Source organism: Clarias gariepinus, chromosome 6, assembly GCF_024256425.1.
Source record: "Clarias gariepinus isolate MV-2021 ecotype Netherlands chromosome 6, CGAR_prim_01v2, whole genome shotgun sequence".
Taxonomy (NCBI): Eukaryota; Metazoa; Chordata; class Actinopteri; order Siluriformes; family Clariidae; genus Clarias; species Clarias gariepinus.
In genome coordinates this window covers 12,203,527-12,231,054 of record NC_071105.1, presented here as the reverse complement: position 1 = coordinate 12,231,054, position 27,528 = coordinate 12,203,527, and the positions used below count along the sequence as shown (strand labels likewise).

Below are 27,528 nucleotides of genomic sequence, written 5' to 3'. Positions count from 1 at the left end.
AAACAAATTAAGTTAACGACGTAATACGTATAACCACACAATACAGTAGGAGAGAATTAGGTACTGGTAAATATACAGCATATGACATATATTTGCATAAACTCCACCCTCTGCGTGTCACAGCCAATAGGCGAGCACGTCTCCTTGAATAAATTTAAATCCTAACCAATCAGCGTTTAGGGGTTCTGCGAACGGGGTGACGGTTTCGGCTGTGTTTCCTGAGGAGCACGGCAGGTCCGCGCCTCCGCCCACCTCCAGTGTGTTTTCGTCGTCACATCCCTCCTGTTAGCGGTGTGTGTGTGTGTGTGTGTGGAGGGGGGGATGTCGGCTGTGCGCAGGTTAAAAATAACCCCATCATCTCCTCTTGTCCGGGTTAACACTCCTCTGTGGGTCACTTGAGCGTTCAGCGGCTGGCAGCAGGAAAGGAATATGCGAAGATGGCCACGGATCTGGGCGAGCTGTTGGTGCCGTACATGCCCACTATACGGGTGCCGAGGTCAGGAGACAGAGTGTACAAGAGCGAGTGCGCCTTCTCCTATGACTCTCCGGTGAGTTCTCGTTGTTAGTAAAGAGAGAATTGCTCGGACCGCACTGAATTTCTTTGGCACGTGTGATGATCTGCGCGGATTTGCACGACCCTATTGATGCGGAAACAATCTTTCTCTCTCTCTCTCTTTCACACACACACACACACGGTCTTGTTTACATCTTAGAAGCAGACGCTTTGTTGTTGGAGGTTTAACAGTCAAAGGTCCATGAGATAAATGTATATAAACACACACACACACACACACACACGGGTGAAAGATGTCCAGTTTGAAGTGTCCAAGGATATGTATTACCTTCCAATCTTATTATCTATAAATAGAAATAGAGGCTGTGTGTATGGTCCAGGAGGCTCACATGTTGTCTGTCTATCAGAAGAAAAAAAGAAAAACAATAGCCACTTTTTGCTTGATGTCTTGCAACACATGGAAGGCCTTTGATCTATTTATTAAACCAGACTTTCCAGGACAACTCCAGTGATGCTCTGATCCCAAACCTCATTCACAACCCTGAAGAGTGAATTCACACCTTATTGTCCATGCTGTTTTAATGCTCTAGAAGTGTCCCTTAGCTGTAGCCATTTTAAAGGTGACTCAGCTGTTTGGAGTTCATTGCAGACTATTTTTACTCCATTGCTGTTAAAGCTCATGTGTCACCCCGAGCTGCTAAGAGTGTCTTTTTTTTTTTTTTTTTTTAATTTAAATTTTCCGAGACCCGGGGTCACAACGCTGGCCCATTTCACTGCATTAGTCTAGACATGTTTTCTTTTAATGTAGCTATACAAACGTCAGTTTTAAAGTTCTCGTAAATCTACAATTCTTTTAAAATGTATAAGTCTCTAGATTTCTGGGTTTGTTTTTTAAGGTAAGGTGTCGACTCTTCGGATTCACCAGAAGTCAGGTTTTTCAGTTTTGTCTGCAAAAAGAAAAGGCCTATCCAGCGCTTTAGTTTGGCATCAGGAGCATTGTGGTATAAAAAGATTTTCTCTATATAACAATTTGCAGATTAGGAGCATAACAGGAGCACATACATGAATATTCAAACATTTCTTATAAAAATATCCTGATTGGATATTTGATGGACAGTTTTGCGGACAATACAGTTATACAGCTGTCTTGTGTGTGTGGTGTTGTTTTTTTTTTTACAGGAATCAGAAGGTGGATTGTATGTGTGTATGAACACATTCCTGGGCTTTGGAAGAGAACATGTGGAGAGACATTACCGTAAAACTGGACAGTGTGTGTATATGCACTTAAAACGTCATGTGAAGGAGGTAAGACGAAGGATGTAAACTTAAACTTGGTCTTATTTTTCACTTTGCGTTTTTCAAAGCTGTTTCAAAACTGTCATGCTGATCCTTTCATGTCAACAAAATGTAGTTAAAGTAAACACCAATTAGACATAACATCATGACCATAGGTAGGCGAACTGAATAACTTTGATCACTAAATATACACCATCAAACTGGTGACAGGATAATGGATGGGCACCCAAGGCTCGCCGACGTCAGCGGGGACCATAGGCTAGCCTGCCCGGTCTGATCCCACAAAAAAACCAATGCAGCACAAAAGTCAGTGTTGGCCACGATAGAAAGTTATTAGAACACAGTGCACCACAGGTAAAGAGCCCAAGGTCAACGAGTTTTGGCCTCCAAACTCACTAGATCCCGATCTGATCGAGCACCCATGCGATGCACTGGATAAACAAGCACGATCGTGGAGGCACCACTCACAATCCACAACACACAAAGGGTCCCCTGCTAACATACTGGTGCCAGACACCACAGCACAAACCCAGAGGCCTTATGCAACCATGCCTCGAGGGGCCAGAACCACCTGGGTGGCAGAAGAGCAGACAAAAACCTAGTTGGATTTAATATGATTGTTTTTTAATGTTAAGGCTGATCAGTGTATATAATTTGTGAATTATGTACACTGTTAATGTTTAAATGTTTAATTTAAACATTATGCATGTAGATGCAAATTAATTCATAATATACATTTTTAAAGTGGGGATATGCAAGTGAGCAGCAGAAAGAGAAAACAAAAAACAAGATTAAAACCTGTTATGTTGTCCTGTTATTCTGTAAGGAAGAAAAGTCATGAAGTGACCAAACTATTGAAATACAAATTAAAGAATGAACAAAATGGCAAAAGTAAAATTATAAACTTAATTAGTTTCTTATAGCAGCATTGATGGAACTGGTTATTTCTCTTATGCCACTGCAATCAGCCAGTGAGTAAAGATTTTTTTTTATTAAAGAATCCACATCATATATTTGTTTTATATCATATATGTTGTGCAATTTTCATTAAGCAAATTAGTTTATGGTTGCATTTATGTTATAACAGCTATAATTAAGCAATATCACACAAGAATGAGTGCTGTTGTACTAAATATCAGCACGGCTGTATGCACAAGGGAGTAGCCCGGGTGCTAAAGGTATCACACCTGTTCTGTTATTCAGTACGACAGCATGGCATTGAGAGTGTGATATTGCTTTTATACAACAGACCCGAAAATGCTATTTATTATCAGCAGATTATGGATTATATGTTTATTTAACCAGGCGTTTTGCTCCATCAGCACATATCATACCGCGAATGGTGTAACTGTCACTGAGCTGGCAACTGACAGTAGGCGACCGACAGTTATTTTAATTAACTAGGTCAAAGTAATTTTAAATTCTTACCAGAGATTTGCTTTATATTTCTATGTATTCCACTTAAGAATATTAGATAACTTCCATGTTTCCGGCGTTGAATCCCAAATAGTGTAAAAATGGAAATCTAGTGTGCTGTGTAGTGTGTGCATTCCCCTGTTCCACACAATAAGTAGTACCCTTGTTCCAGGGGTTAGAGAGGGATTTAGGATTCAGCTTTGTGGGGAAACTATTTATCTTTGTTAGCTGTAAATAAAACACAGATGGTTCAATAGAGGCAATTCATAGTGACTTAAAAGCAATTATTACCAAGTGTTTTTTAAAGATGGTATAATGTTACCTGATTTTTCTTCTTGCTTCTTGTGACTGGTTTTGAATGTGGGTTTTGTCAGGCAGCTGCTCTCCCCTCAGTACTGTGGACCATGCCGACCTATTTGCACTTACCGATGGTGACCAATAATAAGTGTAATTAAAAATGGTTACTTAAGAAATAATGGTATTTCAGCCATAGTGACACTTATAGTTATAGTAAATGTTCCTGTGTGGTTTTCATCTATTATGGCCACGTAAGGAATGTCTCTCATCCAGTCATATTATTTAATCGGAAGTAACTGTCGTGTAAACAGTCATTGCCTTACCAGACCCTCTTTTTGTCTTATTTTTGAATACAGTATAATAATATAAAAATGCAGCGTGTCATGCTATCAAGCATCAGCCAACATCATCTTGAAGATTTTGTTTCAGAAAACCAGTTACAGCTTTTACATCTGACTCTTACAAAATGCAAAATGTCTAGTTTGAGGTAGGGTCTCTATGGATCAGACTTGTTTGTCCGTCATATCCCACAGAAGCTTGATTGGATTAAGATCTATGGAATTTAAAGGCAACAGCTTGAACTCTTGTCATGTTCCTTAAACTATGGTTTAAACTAAACCTGAACAGTTTTAGCAGTGTGGGAAGGAGCATCATTAGGCTGAGAGGGGCCATTTCCATAATGGAATACCACTGCCATGTTGGTTGCTTGCACTTGGTTCGAGTAACATCCAAATAAATGCCATGACCCATGGTTTCCCATCAGAATATTGTCCAGAGCATCATACTGCCTCCCGCCAGTTTGCCTTTCCCATAGTGCATCCTGGTTTCTTCTCTTCCTCTGGTAATTTACGCACATGCACACAACCGTTGGCATGATGTAAAAGAAAACATGAGTTATTAGACCAGGTCACCTTTTCCACTGCTCCATGGTCCAGTTCTGATCCCTATTACTGGTCTGGCGTTATGCAGGCTCATATAGACAGGATAACCTTCACTCCACATGTCATGCATCAATGAACCCTTGAACCTCTTCTGGTTAAACCTTCCTTGGACCACTTTTGGTAGGTACTAAGAAGCATAGTGTGCTTAGTGTGAAAACATCCCAGGATCTGTCATTTTGGAGATGTCCTGAGGCCTTTTACAGTACTTGCCCATTCTTCCTGCTTCCAGCACACCAACTTCACTTGTTGTTCACTTGCTGCCTGCTGTACCTCACCCTTTTGTAACAAGATTATTTATTGGTATTTACTTAAATCGGTCACATTTTTAGTTATGGCTGATTAGCGAGATTGGCCAGAACTGCTGTTATAGAAAATTATTCAATAATTTCATCTGATCAATGTAAGTGTTGAGCTGTTTCTGCTTGTCCTAACAATTTGTTTCTTTGGTCGTTAGTGGCATTTAAATTGAACATGGTTACACTAATGTGCTTGCTAGAATCCATTGAGTAAATGATCAATGACAAGTTGACATTAATGATTTTATCTGGATTGGACTGGGTATTTAAAGTATAAATTCGATGTAAGATGCAAGTGTGTAATAGTTAATATTATACACAGGAACACATGGTATTTAGCAGATTTAGCATGGTATTGCAGATGTGATTGTTCACGAAGACTATTCCACTTAACCATGAAGATGGTCTTGGACTCGGCTGATGCAGACATCTTTTCTCTGATGGCTTAAGACTGCAGTAATTCAATAATTCTGAACTGAAATTCCCACAAACATTCTGTACCTGCGCCTCCAATAATGAAAGTGGATTCCAACTTAAACACCTCTGCTGTTATACTGTACTTCCAGCCTCCTAACACTTAGTATGACTGTAGATCAAGCCCTGCTATCCGTTATCACGCAAATGCTGATGAGTTCCCTGTTGAGTCTGGTTCCTTTCAAGGTTTCTCATATTGCCTTCTCAGGGAGTTTTTTCTTGCCACCGACACCCTCAGCTACCTTCTCGGAGACAATCGGATTATTTTTGATTCATACATATTTTCTCACACATTTCATACTCATTTCCTCAATGTTCTTTTGATTCTATAAAGCTGCTTTACGATAATGACGATTGTTAAAGCGCTTTACAAATAAAACTGAATTGAATTGAGTTAAATTGAATTAATTGTTGTGATGTGGTGAGCGTTCACACACTACATACTTTTGTTTTTAGCAGCAGGACAGTACAGGTCAAACGACAGTATTCATATTATTTTTCTTCAATCATATTACAAAAATCAATGCTCATCAAGATTAACTAGTGGGGGGGGGTAGCTTACACTTTGGTATAGTATACCACAAATTGATTTATATCTTGCACAACTTTTTTTTTTAAATATAGTTTAGCACTTTTTACTAAACCCATGTGCAAGTCATGTGTGTTCACTAACTACTGTATGTACTATGTGTTATCATTTAAACCACAGTAAGGCAAATTGCAAAGATGCTAAAGTAAAAGTGTGTCCGTACTGTAGCTTTGCGCAGTGGTCATGATTAGAACGACTTTCACTTTCTAGTATTAAATTACTCTCTTATTAAAACCTGTGCTAATTTGAACAGATATGATTTCCTGTGGCTGTTTCTTCCTTATTCCATTTGACCTCAGGGTAGTAGGGCAGGCATCAGTAAACCGGGCTATGTCAGGATCTTTCAGAAACAGCTGGATGCATTCCTGCAGCTCGGGTGTCTGCTTTTTCGCTTAAGGAATCGCATTTTGTTGGTCCTTAAGTATTCCTGAAATACAACACAAAAACTTAATGAATAATAATAAAAAAAAAAAATGTTTAGCGAGCTTTGCTTACTATAATTGTTGGGATAGGCTGGTACCCTGTTGCTGCAAATTAATTTTTAATGTTTTATAAAGGTTGTTGTTTTGTAAGTGTTGTCTTGTCACCATCGTAAATAGTGTTGTTGCTTGCCACAGAAAGCCACAGGTGCAGCAGGGGGTGCCGTGCCAAGAAGACGGAATGGAAAAGTATTTTTAGGTAAGACTGCTGCAGACAATTGAATATGAAAAGATATTCAGTGTAAATATAAATGATTCTAGAGGTATATTCTGTCTTTGACTTGTTTTTTGTTTTTTCCTAATTAGTGAGATTTTCCACATGTCCCCTACCTTCTGTCCTCTCCTGACAGAGCTAAATTTAGGTCATTTATTTGTATATGCAGTTAGTAACTGTTCTAAATCTAAAATGCCACATGCTCAGTCAGGCCTGATCTATTGCTGGGGAGGGTTGGTTTACAGTCGGCCCATGAGCCTGTTGCTGCTGCTCTCCCATCAGCTGCTGTGCCCTATCAACCCTCGTGGTTGACACACTTCCACCATGAGGCATGACGTTGACTGCAGGGGCATATAGTTTTTATTGTAACAGAATCTTTGAATTATAATATATCTTTTTTACACCTGTATACTCAGATTCCACTTTTTGTTTTTGAATCTCTCTCTCTTTGTGTGCATGTGTAATTCTATGAACTGTGTCAGCTTTCTATTCAGGGACAGATAATGGCTGATAGTCTCATAAGTCACTCTTGACATAGACCAATGTGGTGATCTAATCAGCCAGCACAACTTCATGCGTCATGGGAAGAAGAGAGCATAAACTCTCTTTAAATGGAGATACTTTCCCCTAGTTCAGTCATATGCAAATTCAGAGTATGAGGTCCTCTCTCTGTTGATTGACAATAACATCAGCAGTCTGGAAGGATAAATGCCTGTTTATGGTACTGATGTGTGTGTGTGTGTGTGTTGGGGGATTGTTACAGAATTTTAAAGAGATTGCCATTCTCATTTATTTAGAATGTACCAAAAGATGAAAATCTGAAAGTTTCAGTTGTTATCTCGGTGTGTTTTTTTTTATTGTTAAGTCTAATGTATATGTATATATATTATGTTTCTTCGCTGTCAAATCTTATCGGCAATAGTATTCTTTGTGTCTGATCATCACTTCTCATATCTTTCTTTCTTTAGATTTAGAACTTAACCGTGACTTTAACGGGGACGATTATGAATATGAAGATGAAGCCAAGCTTGTCATATTCCCAGACCACTATGAGATCCCTTTACCAAATATCGAGGAGTTGCCTGCCCTGGTTAGTGAGACTATGTGAGAATGACCTGTGTATGTCCTGCATGCAAAAGGTGTAATTTGAGAGTTAATACTGTCCTCTGCTTCAACACTCCCATGTATTAATATCTGAGCTGAAGGATTCAGATTGTAGTGTGTAGTCATTTATTTTATATAGATCAGATGACAGCAGCCTCACATAGGAAGAAAACTAGCTTTGTTTGACAGCATGATGCATTGCTTACGAATGCCATTTGAGATTTTTGATGAAATCAGTGTCTGAGCTGTAATAATGACTACTGTGTAACAGTAAGGAAATACACTGCCTGGCCAACAAACTCGTCATTCCAGAAGGGTCAAATTATTGGGCTAAATAAAGCAAAGAAAACAACTAAAGAAATTTTAAATGACTGGAACTGAATTAAGAACCCGTCAACAAATTATCAAAACCTGGAAGGATAGTGCTGTAACTTTGTGGAAGGTAAAAAAGCAGGCCACTTGTTAGTGAGACTAATCAGAAAAAAGCTAGGGATTATCAAGATTGGACATTGGAGCAATGGAAAAAGTCAATGTGGTCTAATGATTTTAGACCGACCCTATTTCAGAGTGATGGGTGCATCAGTGTAAAAAGTGATGCACCATCATGCATAGTGGTCACTGGCCTACAAGGCTAATCATGTAGTCATGATTTGGGGATGCTTCAGTTTTCAAAAATAAAATAAAGTCAGCTGTAATCAAAGCTAAAGGTGGCTGAATGAAATCTTAAAGTGTGATTTTTATTACTATTTTTTTTAGCTAGGCAATGCATTTTTCTATTTATAGCAAATGGGACTGTAGGGGTATATAGTTTGCAAAATTACTTTTAATTAAAAAAACATAAACGTGTGAGTCCTTATATTAAAACATGGGGGTGGTAGTGTAAGAATAACAGCTAAGTTATCACTAAGCATTACCATTTTCATCTTCGTTGTCTAATGCCTTTATTTTTTTCTTGATTTTTTTGTTATTAGATTTTCCCCTCATTTAGTCATAGAAAGGTCCCTTTCCTCTCAATCAACAGCTATAATCTATGATGATAAAGGCTATCCCAGGCTTTCTTTAAGCCACATGATACAAAAGTACATGTGTGAATTAAAATCATCTCAGTTGAAAGGGTCTTACCCAAAAGGGAGTGATTTACTTCTGTAATATTTTTCTTTTTCCTTGTGTGAATAATTTTGCAAACTATACTGCTCCAGCCATTTCAACTGAGATGATTTTAATACATGTCATTATGATACAGAACATTTCAGTTCTAGGTTCTGACACTGAGGTTCTGAGGTTGCTACTAATGCTCTACACGGTAAAATAACTTAATTATTAATAATTAATAATTAGTTTTAAAGGGCACTTAACTTAAAACTGAGAAATTGTACTGTTTACATTTGCACCTTGCATGGTCAGTCACACTACAGTATGCTTCCTAATCCATGTGATACACCTGCATGCATTTCCTTTCCTTCTAAAGCTTTATACGTGTAGTTTATGCATGTTAACTACAGGTGTAAATGAGATTTCTATGACGTTTCAAATTGAGATTTCCTAGATAACATGCCATGCTTTCTGACAACTTCTAGCGCTTACACACTCCACAAAACATGTTATTAGAAACACTAAACTAATGCTGGATAGAGCCTCTCTCTGCTCTCAAAACAGCATCCGTTCTTCATGGTATGGATTATTCAAGATTTTGAAAACATCCTGGTTCATGTTGACATAATTGCTTCATGCAGTCCTCCTGCAGACCTTCCAGCTGACATTTCATGCTTGAAAAAATCAAGTTCAGATCCGATAGGAAGACAGGATGGCTACTAATGAACATTGAACTCACTGTTGTGTTCACAAAACCAGTTTGAGATGACCTTTGCTTTGTGACATGTAACAATTAGAAGATGAAGAAGGGCCATAAATTAATGCACATGGTCAGTAACATTACTCAAACAGGATGTGGCATTCATGCAATGATTGGGGGTGATCAACAAGCCCAAAGTGTGCCAAGAAAACATTCCCTAAACCACCTCCATCAGCCATGTTGATCCAAGGTCAATGGATTCATGTTGTAGTGCCAGATTCTGACCCCACCATCTGCATGCCTCATCTCTATCAGTCCTTTTCAAATTTTCAGTCTTATGTTGTTGCACTTTAAGGTGCGCTGCTATGTAAATTCCGAGATGCTTTTCTGCGCACCACAGTTGTACAGCATAGTTATCTGAGTTACTATAGTTCATTTGTTAGCTCAAAGCATTTGGAGTAAACTCTAAAGAATTTTACAATTGGAAATCTCAGGAGACACATAGAAATGAACAGAGCAGCCTGTCTGGCACCAGCCATCATGTGATGGTCCAAATTACATGAATCACATTTTTCCCATTCTAATGGCTGATGTGAACATTACCTGAAGCTCCTGGACAGTATTTATGGAATTTCTTGAACTGAACTGCTGCCATATTTTTGGCTGATTAGATAATTGCATGAATGTGTACATATGTAAAGGTGTTCGTAATAAAGTGCCCAGAGAATAAAAAAAACATTTAATGAAATATGTTTATTTTTCGTCATATTCAGGTGACAATTGCTTGTGATGCTGTTCTTAATGCTGCTTCTGCATACAAAAAGCAAGAGGCAGATTCATGGGAGGAGGAGCTTCAAGTGTCCAAACATGCCAGAAGTCTCAGACAACAAGAGAATGGGGTTCGGATTCCTCCTAGGTTAGTCTCATGCGAGTGCAGTATCAGATTATCAGATGGACACCCCCCTTTCGCCGGTAGTCTAGTAATGGTGGTGGGGAAGGTCAGAAACCCCCTTTAAACTGATATCCTAACTCGTATGTCTTAATGCCTTACACACACCTCACACTGTTTAATAAGTTTGTGGAAACTCCCAGTGAGCCTTAATGCATGTGGATGATGAAGATCATAGGAATTTATTACTATAACTTCATTATGAAAGAATGTGATCACAGTATTTTTATTATTCTTCCTATTAAATGTTTTGATACCTCGACTTGGCAGCTTTTTGTGATATGAGCATTAGAAAGGCCAATATTAATATATAATGAACATTTAACCAACAGATAAAATGAATATAAAAAATGAAATTTGTCTTCTTTTTTTTGTGTGTGCTCCCGTTGGGGTCGCCACAGCGAATCATTTGACCCCATCTAACTCTGTCTGCCACATCTTTCTTTGTCACTCCAATGCCCTGCATGGCCTCCCTTATTACATCCATAAACCTCCTCTTAATCCATGTCTTCTCTTGCCAGCTCCATCTCTAACCATCTCTTTTCAAAACACTCCTCATCCCTCTTCTGCACACGTTCAAACCATAACAACTTGAATATCTTTGTTCAAATGTAAGAGTTGCCTGTATGTATTTGATTTGTGTTTAGTGGCTGGAAGTGTGCCAAATGTGAAATGCGAGAGAACTTGTGGCTGAACCTGACAGATGGCTCGGTCCTCTGCGGGAAATGGTTCTTCGATGGAAGCGGAGGGAACGGACATGCCCTCGAACACTACAAAGAAACCAACTTTCCCCTAGCTGTCAAGCTAGACACCATCACCCCAGACGGAGCAGGTCAGGTCACACTGAAACTGAAAAACCAAAGAACTTACCATTTTATATGACAACAGATAATGAATTTGGCTTGTTAAGAACATGTGTTTGATACTGTCTTCTTTCTTTGAACAGATGTTTACTCCTTCGATGAAGAAGAGGCAGTACTTGACCCTCACATATCAGAACACTTGACACACTTTGGAATAGACATGCTAAAGATGCAAAGGGTCAGTTTTTGGAAATTTGTTAAAAGATGAGCTTGTCAATCGGAGATCGCAAGTTTTGCCTAGCGGGAGCTGATTGGCCGAGCTCTCTCAGAGGGGAGGTATGAGAGGAACTTAGTGCTCCCACATTAATCACGGCTCTACAGCCAATCAGTCTGTGAGCTCACGCAAGCGGAAGGAGCGGATAGCGCTGTCCTCCAAGTGTGTTATGCCGCCCCCAATGATGCGTGAGGGAGCAGTTTGAAAAGATGCAGTCGGCAGGCGTCACGTGGTTCGAAGGAAACACGTGATTGTCTTTGGCCCTCCCAAGTGACTGGTAGTAGTAGCCTTAATGTGGGAGCCCCTAGTGACGGGAGGAATTGGATATGACCAAATTAGGGGGAGAATCTTGGAGAAAAAAAAAAGGATGAGCTTGTTTTGATTCTTTTATTCTGAGCACTCATCTTTCACCAGACGGAAAACGGCCATCACACAGATAACCATGTGCAGCCCCGAGCCACTGAGTGGGAAGTGATTCAGGAATCTGGTCTTAAGCTGAAGGCAGTCTATGGTTCAGGGTACACAGGCATCAAAAACCTGGGCAACAGCTGCTACCTCAGCACCACTATGCAAGTGCTCTTCAGTATCCCTGAGTTCCAGAGAGCGTAAGTGCTCATAGTTCTGCCTGCCTTCTGTGTAAATTATACAAGAATAACAGTAAGATAAAAAACATGCAGTGTGATATTTTTCCTGGTCCTGATCTTGCTTTAACTGTGGCTGTAAAATTTTAGGTATGTCGGGAACCTGCAGAGAATATTTGACTACTCACCGCTTGATCCTACCCAAGACTTCAGCACACAAATGTAATTTTTAATAAGAGGCATATTATCACAAATAACAATTATACAGGGTGTCCCAAAATTTTTTAGATAATTTGAAATATAAATATCTGAGTACCTACAGTCCTAGGCAAACAAAATCAAATCTTCATGTTTTCTTCATGTTTTAAAATTAATGATTTATTTATGAAAATTACAACATATTCAAATGGATATAGATTTTATAAGCGATTTCACAAAGCTTCACAAATGTTCAATATGCGCACCGACACACACATCAAGTCTGTAGTCCAGTCCTGCCAAATACGCCACATTCCCCAGCGCCTCAATTAATCTCTGTTTAAATTCCACTATGCTTGTAGGAAGAGGGGCACCCTGTATATCATTTTGTGCTATAAGATGACATCAGTGATTCTGGCTTTATTTTTGTTTTGTTTTAGCCTAGTGTCCAAGCACTGTACATTATCAACTCAGAAAGACATTTCTTACTTTATATGTTGACGGGCAATTGGGCGATACAGTGAAACCTCGGATTGCGAGTATCGCGGTTTGTGAGCATTCCGCAAGACGAGCAAAGATTTTAAATAAATTTTTACTTGAAAAACGTCAAACCAAGCGAGTCTTGGTTTACGAGTACCGAGTATCATGTATCACGCATGCGCTTCTTCTTTTGATGCCAAGCATCACGTGAGCCAATCTTTCTCTTGCGCTGCGGAACTGTGGGTAATCTAGGGTTGGGTACCTATATAACCGGTATGTACCGAACCGAAACAGAACGCGAATTTTGGTGCCTCATTTCGGTGCCACTTAATTAAACAATGCCTGAACTGTCGATTAAAATATTTGTTCTCTAGAGCTATGATGACACAGTTGTAATAAGCATCATATTTATCAACACACATGATCGCTAGTAAAATTTTAAAACTGCATTCATCGGGTCTCAGAAACGATCTGAAAAATATATTATTTCCATAATTAGAAAAATCTTGAGAACTTCGGAAAGCTTTGATAATACAAATCCAAAACATTGTTGCAGTAATGTTACTGTCCATTTTCTTTTGTAGATTAATAGTTTATTAGATTAGATAAAAAAATTGAAAACACAAATCATCAGGAAATGAGAGACCATCCGAGATGCGCGTGAATGTAGCAACTAACGTTACACTTGCTCTGACGGCAGCAGGCGGTCTACCGCTATCTTAGCTTGCTAAGCTAAACAACTTTCGTTAAAATGCCTAAAACTAAACGGTCAAAAGTGTGCAAATATTTTAAAGCAGATGCGTGTAAAGGGGGAAACACGTCAAATCAAATGAAACATTTGAGGGCACACGGAATAAAGTTAAAAGCGGAGGGAGGCACTGTGATTGACAGCTTGTGGACAACAGCAGGCACTATCGGTGTGGGTGACCCCAGCCCCAGTCATACCAACCGTAGCAAAAAGGAGTCCGCCGATTATGATAACGACAGCAGCCTTTCGGCAGGTTAGTTGTAGGCTAATGTAATGTTAATTACAAAATGCAAATCTTGCATTCATGCTATCAAATGGTCAAACGATTTGTAAAATACTAATGTAACATGGATTATGTGTATAAATTTGGCTTTCCAGCTAGTACTAGTACTATAACAGTACTTATATATTCATATATGCTTTATAAACTTTTAATATATTGTTCAATTTAAAAAATTTTATTAATTTTTTTAATATTGTACAAATAAAAATGTATTCTTGAGTCCTCCACCATCATTTTTTGGCTTTTGTAAACTATCGTTTAAGGCACCGTTTTGGCACCGGTACCGTTTTAAAAGTATCGATTTGGCACCGGTATCGAAAAAAAAAAAACGATACCCAACCCTAGGGTAATCGTCTCCCCTCCTGGGTCTTTGTCCACGTCTCTCACTGGTATAATTAACATAGTAAACAGCGCATGTGTTCAGCGCGCCTGTACTGTTTTTTATCACACACGTGTGCGTGTGTGAATGTAAAGCAAAAGAAAGTAAGAAAGAACCCCCCCGGTTTCACACACACACACACACACACACATACTCTGCTTTACACAAAAACACTGCTCTGTCGCGATTCTTTTCAAAGTTAAAGTGCAGGTTCAATTGTTTGTTTGTTTTACTTTACAGCAGTGATTCCGTTAGTATGCGCTCACGCGAGTGTCATTAACGATGTTCCTTGATAAAACAGGCTTTTCGTAAACGTGTGTGTCTGTGTTTGTGTGAGAAGGGGGAGATGGGAGGAGCTGATTCCTCCTCTCCTCTCACTTTAGATTTACACACACACACACGCACACACACACACACACACATACAGCGCCTGCGCGCATAAACGGAACCTGTCGGGATTTATTTTTATGTTTTTTATGGGTAAAGTGCAGGTTAATTAGTTTTTTTTTTACTTTATATTTTGTATTAATTATTTTTATGAATTTTTATTTTTTGGGGCTGTGGAACAAGTAAGTTGAGTTTTTATGATTTCTTATGGGACAATTTGCTTTGATTTACGAGTGTTTGGGAATACAAGCCCACTTCTGGAATGAATTATGCTCCTAATCCAAGGTTCCACTGTATATAGTGTGATAGTGTTACCCTAAAAAATTATCCATAAAGTCCATAAATGAATGTAGTGTACCTTGCTCTTTGTTGTGTCTGCGTTCATCAGGGCAAAACTGGGTCACGGGCTACTTTCAGGCCAGTATTCCAAACCGCCAGTCAAATCAGAACTCATTGAACAGGTGATGAAAGAAGAATACAAGGTTGGTCTGTCTGGCTTGTTATTTGCCTTGAGCACGCCTTAAGTACTTTGGACAGAATTTAAATAGTGCAGATGTTAATTATAAACAGAGCTGCATGAGTTTATATTGCAGTTGTGCTAGTTTGCAGTTATGTTATGCGTGTTACTAATGACCCCTAAAAATAACTTCTTTGTGCTTTGATTAATCAATGCATGAATAAGTTTGAATGCCAGCGATGCCATCCATGACCAGGAGCGGAAGAGAGCAGAAATCCGCTATGCTCTCAGGGAATGGTCGCGGGCACCAACAATCACAGAGACACTAACCAGTCATGGGCATCTATGAACTCATGTATGTTTAAAAGGGGGGTTAATGCTTTTCATCCACTGTGCTGTGCTGCCTCCTGACATTCCATAAGCAGCAGTTTAAAAAAATGCAGCCTTGTGGCTTTTGTGCTAACCTGATGTGATAGTGGAGAAATTCATGATAGCTGGGAATTATCTATGACTAAAATAGGGAGAAAATTCAAGAAGAAGTTGAGATTACTCATTTTTCTAAAAATATTAGATGTAATTACAAAGGGCATTGTAGTCAAACCGGGACTTGTGACGAAATTTCTCGTGAATGTAGGCGTACAAACCGATTGACATTTACTGAAGATGTCAGGCACAGTATTGTAATTAGACTCTTAGCCACGGTGCAAACATTTTAAAGAAGGCTATATGTTCATGAGTGACAACCTGTTGGGGTGTATTCCTTACTTAATGTAAGGAATGTCACAAAGTTAAAAATGCAAGTTTGCATTTTGCATTTTCGTTTAAACATGGATGTCGCAAAAGCCAACATCATGCAGATGTTTTGTAGTAAAATGCACAACGGTAATTATTTACTATGAGGAATTACAGTAACTTTTGTTTGGTGTCTGTAAGGCTGTACACAGAACGAATAAATCCTAGTAATGCGTTTTATTTTACAGTTGTCTGCTTCCTCCTATATAAAAGGAAAAGGGCGAACTGAAAATCTGTCTTGTAGCTCACAAATGAACTTTCAATGCCTGGTGTGCTCTTTCCTCCTGCAGCAGCAGCACAGAGGGATTTCCCCCAGAATGTTCAAGGCTCTGGTCAGCAAGGGCCACCCAGAGTTCTCCTCAAATAGACAGCAAGATGCCCAGGAATTCTTCCTGCATTTTATCAACCTGGTGGAAGTGAGAGCTCATTTTCTTCTTATACAAGAAATATATGTTTAAGGACCACCAGGTTTATATGGATGGAGAAATTTTCTTTTTTTTCTTCTTCTTTTTTTATTAACTACTACTCAGGTTCCTCTAAGATTTCTCAACATGTATCTGCTCTTTGACATCTGTCACACGGCTCTAGTTTCAGGAGACCTGTCTGAGTCCAGTGTTACCATACATACACTTGTGCTCTTGACTGTCTTTCTCAATCACGTTAAAATTAGAACGTGCTATCAGTTACACGAGACATGTTACAGATAATGCTTCCTATTTACTTCACCTACTTGATGACCCATGACCAGAGTTAAACATAAAAGCAACTGTAGGTATTTTAAACATGTTGTATTTTATATCAGTGTAAGGCGTTAATAAAAAAGTATTATAAATCGATAATTAATGAGTTTGTGCTGGTTTCTTAAAAATGTTCATGGTCATGAGATGGTCAGACTAAATATTCCAGCAAAAGACACATGTTGAATGTTTAGCTGCACAGTATTATGATTTATTAGTGAAGTCATGGACGGTTAAGGATCCTCAAGCTTGTACTGGTTATTTCTGTCTGATCAGCCGGTGCTGGTGTTTCAGTGCTGGGAGGGGAAAAAATATAGCTGATATATTTCTGTAATGCCTCAGAATAGAGTGTGTACCTATTTTAAAGGCAGACTCTGTGAACTTTCATTTATAGACCTGTTCATTTCAACTCCAAAATAATGCCTGGATGTGTATAGATTGTATAATTTAAATATATTCTAATTTATTTATTAAAAAAAGTTTTAGTTTTTTTTGCCTGGTCACATCACTGTGATTTTTTTCCATTTCCAGAGGAATAGTGCTGGCTCAGAGAATCCCAGCGACGTGTTCCGCTTCATCGTGGAGGAGCGTGTACAGTGCTGTCAGTCACAGAAAGTGCGTTACACACAAAGAGTGGACTACCTTATGCAGCTTCCTGTGCCCATAGAGGCCGCCATCAACAGAGGTAAAGATGAGATATGCTTAAAAATGATAGCTTTTCTTTCTTTAGCTGTATTTCAGAATAAAGGTCCATTCTACAACTTTTTTAACATTGAAGATTAATAAATGAAGTGACTCGAGGGGTGGAGAATACTACCACCAGAATACTTTTGATATAATAGTACAAAGTTATGAGAGTAAAAACAACCTTTTATTTCTCTGTATAATTCCCACGTTTCCCAACGTTCCACCAGTGCTTGGATACCATCAGATACCATCATAATAGAAAGATTTCTCACTGAGACGAAATCATGATTTAATTGGCTGCTTCATGTCTGAAACGCTGGCCTCCCAGGATCTCCTTTAATGACCAAACATGTGAAAATGGCTCAGTACAGTGGACTCTGAGTAACCTTGGCTGGGCTTGTCATGTCCAGACATAGGGCATTTTTAAAATGTCTCGTACCCGTACTGCGCTTAAAGTTCTCTTCAAATGGAGATTAGTTTTATGCCTTAATTCACAAGAAATTTCCTGTTTTGACTTGGATTTCCCTTAAATTATATATACATTGCACACAAACATGCATTAGATAGTTTCCTTCTTGTTCGTCTGTAAAATTATTTTGTTGCAGCAGCCAAACATATTAAATGCAAACAGTGAAGAGCAACGCAGTAGGCAAATAATTGCTAAATAGAATGAATGAAATGAATATTAACTAAGATCAAATTAAATAGTTAGTTATTAAGGAATAAAACATGATGCAGGAGTGTTGATGTTTTAAAAATGTAATCTATTCCACTTTGGTGTGATGCGGCTAGACACAAAGTGATTATTTTCCAATAACAGCACATCCTGAGGTATTTAACTCTTTTTATTCCACAGTAATGATTCATAGAAGAAAAAAAAACCTTGGAAGATATGCTAATTACTAGAAATAATGTTATTATTAGACTGACACCTGGTAGAACCCAGACCATCATGTCATGTCTTTTCAGAGTGCTGGTTATTATTCTGATTGATATTTGAAGGATGTCAGCATCATAAAATAGTTTTTATATTGCAGAAGAGCTCATGGCATACGAGACAAAGCGGAAGGATGCTGAAGAAAACTTACGTGCTCCTCCAGATCCAGTCAGGGCCCGCATTCCCTATACTGCCTGTTTACAAGCCTTCAATGAGCCCGAGAACGTTCCAGACTTCTGGAGCTCGGCACTGCAGGCCAAGTCTGCTGGAGTGAAGTAAGTATGGTTCTGGTCCAAAGCCTGGGAGGGGTTTTACAGAACTGAATACACTGAAATCAGGGAATAAGGATTTAAAGAAATACTGTAAATACTGTAGGTGTTCATAGACACCAACCGCTCTTTTTTTTTTGGTTTGTATTTAAAACATATCTATCTTCTCTAATTTAATATTAAATGATTTGACCTACGTAAAAGTTTGGTAAAGATGGAAAAATACGGCCAGAATTACTCATGAAATGTCATTGCAAATGTAAGCATTTATGATTATATCGATTAATATAAATACTGTAAGGTTTTCAGTTGGCCTGCTAATATTTAAGAATATTGTTTTATTCTAATAAACATTTATTTAACTTGCTTTGCAGGACTTCTCGTTTTGCATCCTTTCCTGACTTCATGGTCGTACAGCTCAAGAAGTTCACATTCGGATTGGACTGGGTTCCAAAAAAGTTAGGTGCGTACAATGGCGGTTGTATTTTTTTGTTTGTTTGCATGTTTTGATGTGAAATATTATAGAAGCTGCATCAGGATGAATGATGTGGTTTGGGTAGACGCTGATATTCATTTAGACATGCTGGTCCTTTTTGGTATAACGTTTTTTCAAAAGAGATCAGTGTTTCTGTTTTGTAAATGTTGACACCTGTGTTTGCTTATCACATGCTACCTTGTGCAACTCCATAGCGTCACATGCTAAAAGGTGCTTGGGCAATACACATGCTAATACACATGTATCAGTTTGCAAATCTTGTTTGTTTATGTTTTAGGGTGATGTATCCTTATTAGTCCAGCAGAGGGCACTGTGGAGCCTGTTTTTACTGTTTTGCACATGAATTAAGGAAGAACTGAATATTACATTTAGGGTTACATTAGGGAAAATAGATCTGGTAATGATTTAAAACACTTTGTTGTTTTCCAAACAGATGTTTCTGTAGACATGCCTGACTTCATGGACCTGAATCGGCTCCGGGCTACAGGGTTACAGCCAGGAGAAGAGGAGCTTCCTGACCTTACGCCTCCTATTGTCATTCCCGAGGACACAAGAGGTAACGTTTTCTATACCTCTATGCATGTCTGTGTCTATAAATTAAATTAATCTCCTGTACACTGATTAGTAAAATTAGTAAATGTTCTTTATATTCTAAATGCTTTATTGCATATAAAAATATGCATATGGCTATGTTTATTATATAAAAAAAAAACTCCTAGGTGTATTAATGGTTTCTGATTGCAATGCTTTCTTTTCCCGCAGGCAGCTCAGTAAATAATTCTTTGGAATGTAAGTGTCATCTTTTTGCTCTGCAAACGATTCAGTGATCATATCATAACCTACAATTATTAATTATGTATTGTTTAGTTTCCAGTCCATACAATTCCTGACAAATTTAATAGCCTTTTTCTAATGAGGCCCAGTGTGACGCTTCATTTTCATTATGACCTTTCCATATATATAGGCTGTAAAATAGTAAAAGAAAAATAAAAAAAATCTGCATTTTGGTATTTTTTTTTTTTTTATGTCCAGCTCCGGAAATAGACGAGGCCTCAGTGATGCAGTTGGCAGAAATGGGATTCCCTCTGGAGGCCTGCAGGAAGGCCGTGTACTACACTGGGAACATGGGAGCTGAAATGGCCTTTAATTGGATCATTGCTCACATGGAGGAGCCAGGTAAGATTGTTGTGTCCTGACCGACGAGAGCAGCTCTTATTAGAGAAACCTGTCGTCAGCACTGTGTATGAAGACTAGCCATTTATCACAGCGTGAAACCAGAATTAATTTGCTGCACATTTGTCTTCGTTTTTCTCTAAGGATAGAATTGCAATGTGTGTTTTTGGAACATTCACTCTGATTTACCCTGGTCCTCTCAGGACACTGTTTCTAAACATGAATAGTCAGCCTATACTGTGACAAGTTTATAATTAAACAATACTATAACCACATGAGACCATATACGTATATACTTTTATTGCTTTATGAAGCTCTGTAGGTGCTGAATGCAATGCATATTAATTAAGTGCTACATTTCTGTGTATGCAGCACTTAATTAATGTGTGTTATCAATTATGTGTGTTATGTTTATCTAAACCTAAGGTATACTTTTGGAAACTGTAGTATTTAATTGCAAGTGAGGCTAAGTTAATAATTTTGGGGATGTATAGAAGCTATACAAAAAGTACTCACATATTTTAAGTGCTATAAATATGAATTTATGTTGTGTGTGAAGGGATCGAAGCTTGACTGGATTAGCCAGTAAAACAATAGTAAAGCATTCCTTTTAGATGTTTTACTTATTTTAGACAGCACCCAAACATGCACATATAATTATGGGGTGCTAATACTTTAGAGGTTTTCTTTTTGTTTAAATTTTTCAGACTATATGTACAAAATAAATAAGAATATTCATAAAAATAAAGAGCGATACCGTTATTGTCTTGGCCTTGCACATCTATGTATAAAAAAAAAAAAAAGATTTTTGGAAATTGTTTTGTGCAGCCTGTACTTTTAGTATGCTAATTAGGCCCTCCCTTCCATGCCACTGAGATCACATGACCCGAGACCGCATTATGATTTTCTTCAAAATAACCATCATGGCAGACACAGAGCCAACTCGCAAAAAAAGACGCAAGGTTTTTTTTTACGAAATCTGCCAGAAAAATACTGTTGTATTTGCATACTCATTAATATTCATTAGCACATGCCAAAGATGGGCGTGTACACAAGATCAGCCTTGACTGTGTTCAATTATTTTAGTGTTTATACAACACATTATGTTTTCTATAGTGACTATTTCATTTTTTGCTCTCTTCATTTTAACATACATTCTTACACATGTAACATAAATTTTAATAACGTATATATGGTGTATGGTCTGGGTTGATCTTTAAATGCTGCGTTTTTGGTTTTGGTTGGTGGGGATATATTACTTTTTCTGGGATTCATGAGATTTAATATTATGGAATAAATGTCAAATTATATAGTTGGCAGTAAGTGGTTTGTTGTATATGCTATTATTCCTGGGTTTTTTTGTCATTTAATTTTTGAGTTTGAGAAATTGATAGTAATATAATAAAATTTACTTCCTAGCGCTTATTTCATTTTTGATCATATAAAACTTTTATTAGATGATTTTATTAGTTATCATAAATGTTATAGAATTATTACAGCCTAAGGATCTTACAGTCTATCAAAATATTAAACCTTTTTTTTTTATAACCCAGGCGCTTAATAAGGCGCTCAGCATTATAGTCACCGTAAAAATAAATACAGAAAGTAGACAAATTAGGTATCTTATGTTCATAGAAAAGGAAAACTTATTTCTAGCAATAACATGCGGCGTTAGTGTGTTCTGAGTGTATACTTAGATTTACATTTGGCTCTTCTGTGTGTGTGTGTGTGTGTGTAATGTTCGGTGATTCAGATACACATTTCTTTGCAACAATGTTCTTGTATTAAAGCTCATGAAGACTAAATGCGAATGGTTTGACCTGAGGAAGCTTTTACCTCAGCGCTGAAGGCCGTCTGTTTAATGGAGTCTAGCAGACCTATCCTATCAGTTTGACTCCTTTGTGACCAAGTTAATTTCCCTTTCTGGGAAATTAGCTGCATTTATTCCAGGTTGCAGGCCTCTTTGCCTGTGTGGTTGATGTAGTTAGAGTGTCTGAGTGTCAGACTCCATGCTCTAGAGTGCCTAAGTGCTGCAGAGGTGAGCTTACAAAGGGAAAAAAAAAAAGAAATGACATTAATCATTAGCAACCTATAATTAAGGATAAAAAAACATTGTGTCTTTTTGTTAATTTTTTTAAGGCTGTCTTTCTTGCACTAATATTTAAACGTTATTTATATCAACAAGCAGATTAACACAGCAGGGTGGCTCCCAAATGCTGATTTTTGCCTATTAGAAAGTTTTGTGATTTATATGCATGTTCTTCTGCTTGTTGATATAAATAAGCACCTAGGCATGCCTACAGTATTTACAGATGTTGGAATGCTCTTACTTTGACCTGTTGCATTTTCTACAGACTTTGCCGAGCCGCTTGCGATTCCTTCATACATGGAGGCAGACCTGCCGAGTGCCACCTTTCCTACTGCCACCCCTTTGGATAACCAGCCTCCCGAGGAAAGCATCTCCATCCTCACCTCCATGGGCTTCCCCAGACATCACAGTATTCAAGCCCTGAAGGCCACGGTGAGTGATCTCTAACTGTTTTTGGGTTATAAATAATTGGAGAAATGGCTGACAAGCAGTTGCATGGCCAGGTGTGGCCTGTTTTCTCATTTACTCCATGACTAATCAACAGGACAAGAAATTTCTGCTTCAGAGCTACTTTCTGTTTGGGGTTTCTGTGCATGTTCTCCCTATTTCTAGGTGAGATCACACTCCTTAAAAAACATGCCAGGAGCTGAATTGGCTAAGATATATTTCCTTTAGGTCTATGAAGGTCTGTGTGTGTGCATGTGCAGGGTGATTTGTGATGTACTGGCATCCCCTCCAGAATATGTTCTCAGCTCACGCCCAGTGTTCTTGCGATAAGCATAAAGCAGTTTTGAAAGTGAGTGAGCCACCCTGGACAGGTGCCAGTCCATCACAGGGCACACACATACGTACAGTATACACACACACATACACACGCTCAATTCCAAATAGCCTAATCTGCATGTCTTTGAACTGTGGGAGGAAACCCACCAAGCATGGGGTGAACATGTACACAGACCTGAGGCGGGAATCGAACCCGGACCCTGGAGGTGCAAGGTAAAAGTGCTAAACAATGATTACATCGTGGCGTCCTTAGTTGAGATGGTCATGTCTAAACAGATTTTTTGTTAGAATAACATTTGTCTAATAGTGATCTGTAAATAGTTTTTAAGTTACTTCTTATATGTTAAATTTACCTTATTTTTATATAAAGGGATTTTTTTTTTATAGTCAATCCATGATTTAAGATTTTTTTTTTTTTTTTGGAGAATTTTGTTCCAGAATTGTTTTGAGCCATCATTAGGGCCAACTCTTAGAGAAAAAGGTATATTTATATTAACTTTATGTGACACTTTAAATTCACACAGTTAACCTCCCTTTCAACCAATTCTGGTTCTTATAAGGTACTTATGAAATCACGACATTTTTATGTGAACATAACTTTTTAAACTTTGCAGCTTCTTCTCCAATTTCAGTATAATAGATTACTTTGTGTACTTTGTACATTTTTGAATATGTCACACCATATGATTATACCATGACAAAATGCAGAATAATTAATACTTAATGAAAAGAATCTGCAATAAGTGTTTGTTAGATTAAATTAAAAGATTATTTAAATAAATCCTGGATGTAAAGACCTATAACAATATATACGGTGGCTTTCTTCAACTTTTTCTTAAGAATGTTTAGTAGTCTTGTAGTCTTCTACTGTAGCTCTCATATTCAGATACAATATTCATGTCAAACAAGTTGAGACATACCATTGCAGTTTTGACAAGACACTCACTGGACATGCATCCCTGCTTCTAAATTCAACATTCAGCTTCTCGTTCTGCTGATGTATCGAAACCTATTTTAGTGAATAACGTCATATGGCTTCCTAAATGTAGTAGTCACAATCATACCAGGTGTATTGTTGTTGTCTTGTTCTACATCTTTTTCTTATTATTGGTTCAATTATTGGGCCTAATCAATATTAATGGGTAATTACTATGTATAAGATACAGGCGGAGCTACGTTAGGAAATGTGTGAGGTTAGATGAGCAAGAAAACCCAGAGTTTTTTTCCCCCCAAGATTATTATATCCCAAAAATGGCATGTACTGTATATATAGATCAGCCATAACATTATGACCACTGACAGGTGAAGTGAATAACACTGCATATCTTGTTACCGTGACACTTGGACGTGTGTGGGATATATTGGGCAGCAAGTGGACTTTTTTTTATTATTATTATTCTTGAATTTGAGCGACTTTGACAAGGGCTGAATTGTAATGGTTAGATGCCTGGGTCAGAGCATCTCCAAAACCGCAGCTCTTGTGGGATGTTCCCGGTCAGCATTGGTCAGGACGTACCAAAATGGGACCAAGTAAGAAAAACCTCCATTTTATGCAAAGTTTTATCAGATCCTTTTTATTTTTCCTCAACTGCAAATTTGTCAGAGAATGTCAAAGTGTGAGTTCACATACAGCAGACCTATAATAGCCAAGCACCAAAACCTGGGTCAGAAGGAAAAAGCATCTCGTCTTCACGTTGGCTTTCAGAACTGCCATCTGCTGTGACACATACAATCATTTCAGATCACGGATTGTGTCTTAAAGAGGCTTGTGACTGTGTGTGATTTAATTAGGGAATTTAATTATTAGTTGTCATGCCCTGTTTTTTTTTTTTTTGCATGAGGATGATGCTGAACAATGATGTTAGGTTTTATAATAATAGCAGTGACTTCTTGTATAATTATTATTCCATACAGCACTGGAAACCTTTTATATGATGGAATTAAGAACAATTAAGTTGTAATGTGTATTCACGTATGCATAAGTAGGTGTTAGTTAAGTGATTAGTTATGAGGATTTCTATATCTCATGTAAGTCATGTTTGTGTGTTTACAGAATAATAACCTAGAGCGGGCGTTAGATTGGATCTTTACTCACCCAGAGAGTGAGGAGGAGAGCGAAGCCATGTCCGACATGGTCGACACAGAGCCCAATGATACCAGTTTCTCGAATGCCATCACAAACAGTGACTCCACGCTGTCTCCGGAACAGGAAATGTCTAGTCCGCGTGTTCGAGACGGCACTGGACGTGAGTATCCTTCTCATCAAACAACATATCAGAACTGTAGAAAATTCTAAAATGTATGAATATTCCTTCTACATGCACAAATATGATCACATAAAATTGTTCCTTCCGCTGGAATTTACAAGGATAAAAGAAACACTGATTTAGATCTTAGGACAAATATATAAGAGGTTCACATGTTAAGTTTTGGGTCATTATGACATTATGGCTTATACTGTATTAGCAGATCATATGCTGTTTAGGGATTTAAGACTCTGTAGTCAGTACAGATCCTGCCAGCCAGTTTAGTTTGAAAAGCATTACTACGTTCTCAGTATTATTCATGGATATAGTACATATTATTTGTCAAAATTTCCTAAATGATAATATGCTGTTCTTCTACTGTAGGTTATGAACTTTTTGCCTTCATAAGTCACATGGGAACATCCACGATGTCTGGTCATTACATATGTCATATCAAAAAGGAAGGAAGGTATGGTTCTTTTTTTTTTTTTTAGCAATATTCTAATATTTTGAATTTTTTTTTTTTTTTGCACTCCAGTAAAATTGTTGTGGCTCAAAAAATCACCACGTTGTTTTTTTTTTCTTCTTCTTTTTCCTAAGATGGGTCATGTACAATGATCATAGAGTCTGTCTGTCAGAAAGGCCTCCAAAAGACTTGGGTTACATTTACTTTTACCGGCGCCTGCCCAGCTGCTAGATCTGGACCTTAGAGCATAGAGCTGCACTGCCTGCAAGGCACAGGAGAGGAAGAGGAGGAAGAGGAGGAGGAGGATATTTCTGCCACAGCAGGAAACCCCTGGGGATGTTCATGCTTTAGAAAATGAGCGAATTCACCTCAAAACTTGCAAAGACCTGTAAAGAAAAGGCCCACCCAGTACAGGCACAGTTATATTGAGGGAATGAATGTGTTTAATCAGATGTTCATTGTTGGTTTGCGAGAGTATATTCTGTACTGGAGATACAAGGCATTGTGTGCGCCATTCAAATATGCAGATAAATGTTCTTATCTCTGTGTGTGTGTGTGTGTGTGTGTGTGTGTGTAAAAATGTACGATGCTGTGCAAAAGTCTTTAGGCAACCTTTATTTCTTCATATTTTACTTAAAAATAAACCAACTTTCTTGTATTTTTTTTTATATATAATCTTGAGAAATAGTTCTCTAGCCTTTATGAAGGACTTATTTGGCTCTCATTTTCAGTTCAGACTCCTGACCAGTTTCAGAGCAGTGATTTTTGTTTGTTAAGCCACACAGTGATTTTTGAATAATTTAAGCATAAAAAATTGAACCAGTGCGGAACAGCTGCAAATGGTGACATGATCAGGCCGGTGATTGGTAATGCTGAGTGGTCGGGACAGACAAGAGGGGAAATGAGGTTGCTGCTGAGGTGGAAAAAACAGTTTCTAAATTGTATCTTTACCCTGTAAATAATTTCCCATTTTTATAATTTAATCTACATAATTTAATTTAATTTATTATGAAGAAATAAGGGATTGTTTAAGATGTTTGCACAGTACTGTCTGTTAATACATACTGTCCGTACAATATGCAGGCAGACACAAACACACATACACACACACACACACAACTTTGTTTCTCCTTTTATTGCCTTGAGCTACTCTGCCAATATTTTTCAAGCGGTAACTTCTTTTTGAAGATATGAACAGGATTTCTTCCTGAATGTGGAGGTATCGCAAACTGCCAGCCCTGATTTATACCACGTTCAATTCATGTTCTCGTAGTTACATTTCGGCTGAGCACTGGAAAACATTACTGCGTTAAAAAAAAAAAAATGTAGATTTTCACCGAACTTCACAACGTCAAGTGAAATAATGGTGACATTGCACAAATGCGCACAAACTGTTAAAGTATTAGGCAAGGTGAAAAGTAAGGTTGAGTTTAAAAGTATCCGTGTATGGAAGAAAATTTGTTTTTGTAGGAATTATATATGCACTGTTACAGTATCTTTATATATTCTTGATCTTTTTTGGGGGAAAAAAATTGGGGGGCAATTTTATAATCTATCTTGTAAAGCTTCGGCACAACAAAACAACAATAATTACGCGATGATCTAGGTTTACACCTTCGTCAGTTTTACAAGACATACCAATGATTTGTTCTGTGCAATAGTTAAGTGCTTTATACTCATTGCCTTGTCCAGGTTGTCTGACTGTACAGGTCGAATTCATCACAGAGTTTTTTCATCTCTTTTTTTATTTTTAAATACATGAATACACCATTTGTATCCAGCAATATACACTAGGACAAGTGGATTCAACTTTTTAACATCATATGCAGCGTCAAACTTGGATTTTTTTGGTCAAATGTATTCTCTATGGTGCTCAATAAAACCAAATCTCTCACACTTTTA

The 27,528-nt window shown here is 37.9% G+C and overlaps 1 protein-coding gene across 2 annotated transcripts; it reads left to right on the top strand.

The window, feature by feature from the left end:
* The first annotated feature begins 277 nt into the window (after positions 1 to 277).
* Positions 278 to 27,528, top strand: usp13 (ubiquitin specific peptidase 13). 2 transcript variants are annotated; one of them, XM_053499449.1, is made up of 21 exons: positions 278 to 548; positions 1,694 to 1,819; positions 6,441 to 6,501; positions 7,485 to 7,606; positions 10,186 to 10,328; positions 11,009 to 11,193; positions 11,308 to 11,402; positions 11,853 to 12,043; positions 12,170 to 12,241; positions 14,883 to 14,955; positions 16,034 to 16,159; positions 17,012 to 17,165; positions 18,205 to 18,379; positions 18,748 to 18,836; positions 19,303 to 19,425; positions 19,632 to 19,658; positions 19,902 to 20,045; positions 22,397 to 22,563; positions 24,968 to 25,160; positions 25,545 to 25,629; positions 25,761 to 27,528. In XM_053499449.1, the coding sequence occupies exons 1-21, from the start codon at positions 438 to 440 to the stop codon at positions 25,855 to 25,857; spliced, it is 2,559 nt and encodes an 852-aa protein (XP_053355424.1). In that variant the 5' UTR covers positions 278 to 437; the 3' UTR covers positions 25,858 to 27,528. The 2 variants fall into 2 exon arrangements, with proteins under 2 accessions (XP_053355424.1, XP_053355423.1); XM_053499448.1 differs by having other exon boundaries at positions 14,883 to 14,976.

Bases quoted from the DNA above. Each gene is read 5' to 3' on its own strand.
- usp13 (XM_053499448.1), top strand. From the start codon at position 438: ATGGCCACGGATCTGGGCGAGCTGTTGGTGCCGTACATGCCCACTATA. The intron at 12,044-12,169 runs GTAAGTGCTCAT...GTAAAATTTTAG, and splicing joins ATCCCTGAGTTCCAGAGAGC to GTATGTCGGGAACCTGCAGA. The intron at 25,630-25,760 runs GTATGGTTCTTT...CTTTTTCCTAAG, and splicing joins CATATCAAAAAGGAAGGAAG to ATGGGTCATGTACAATGATC.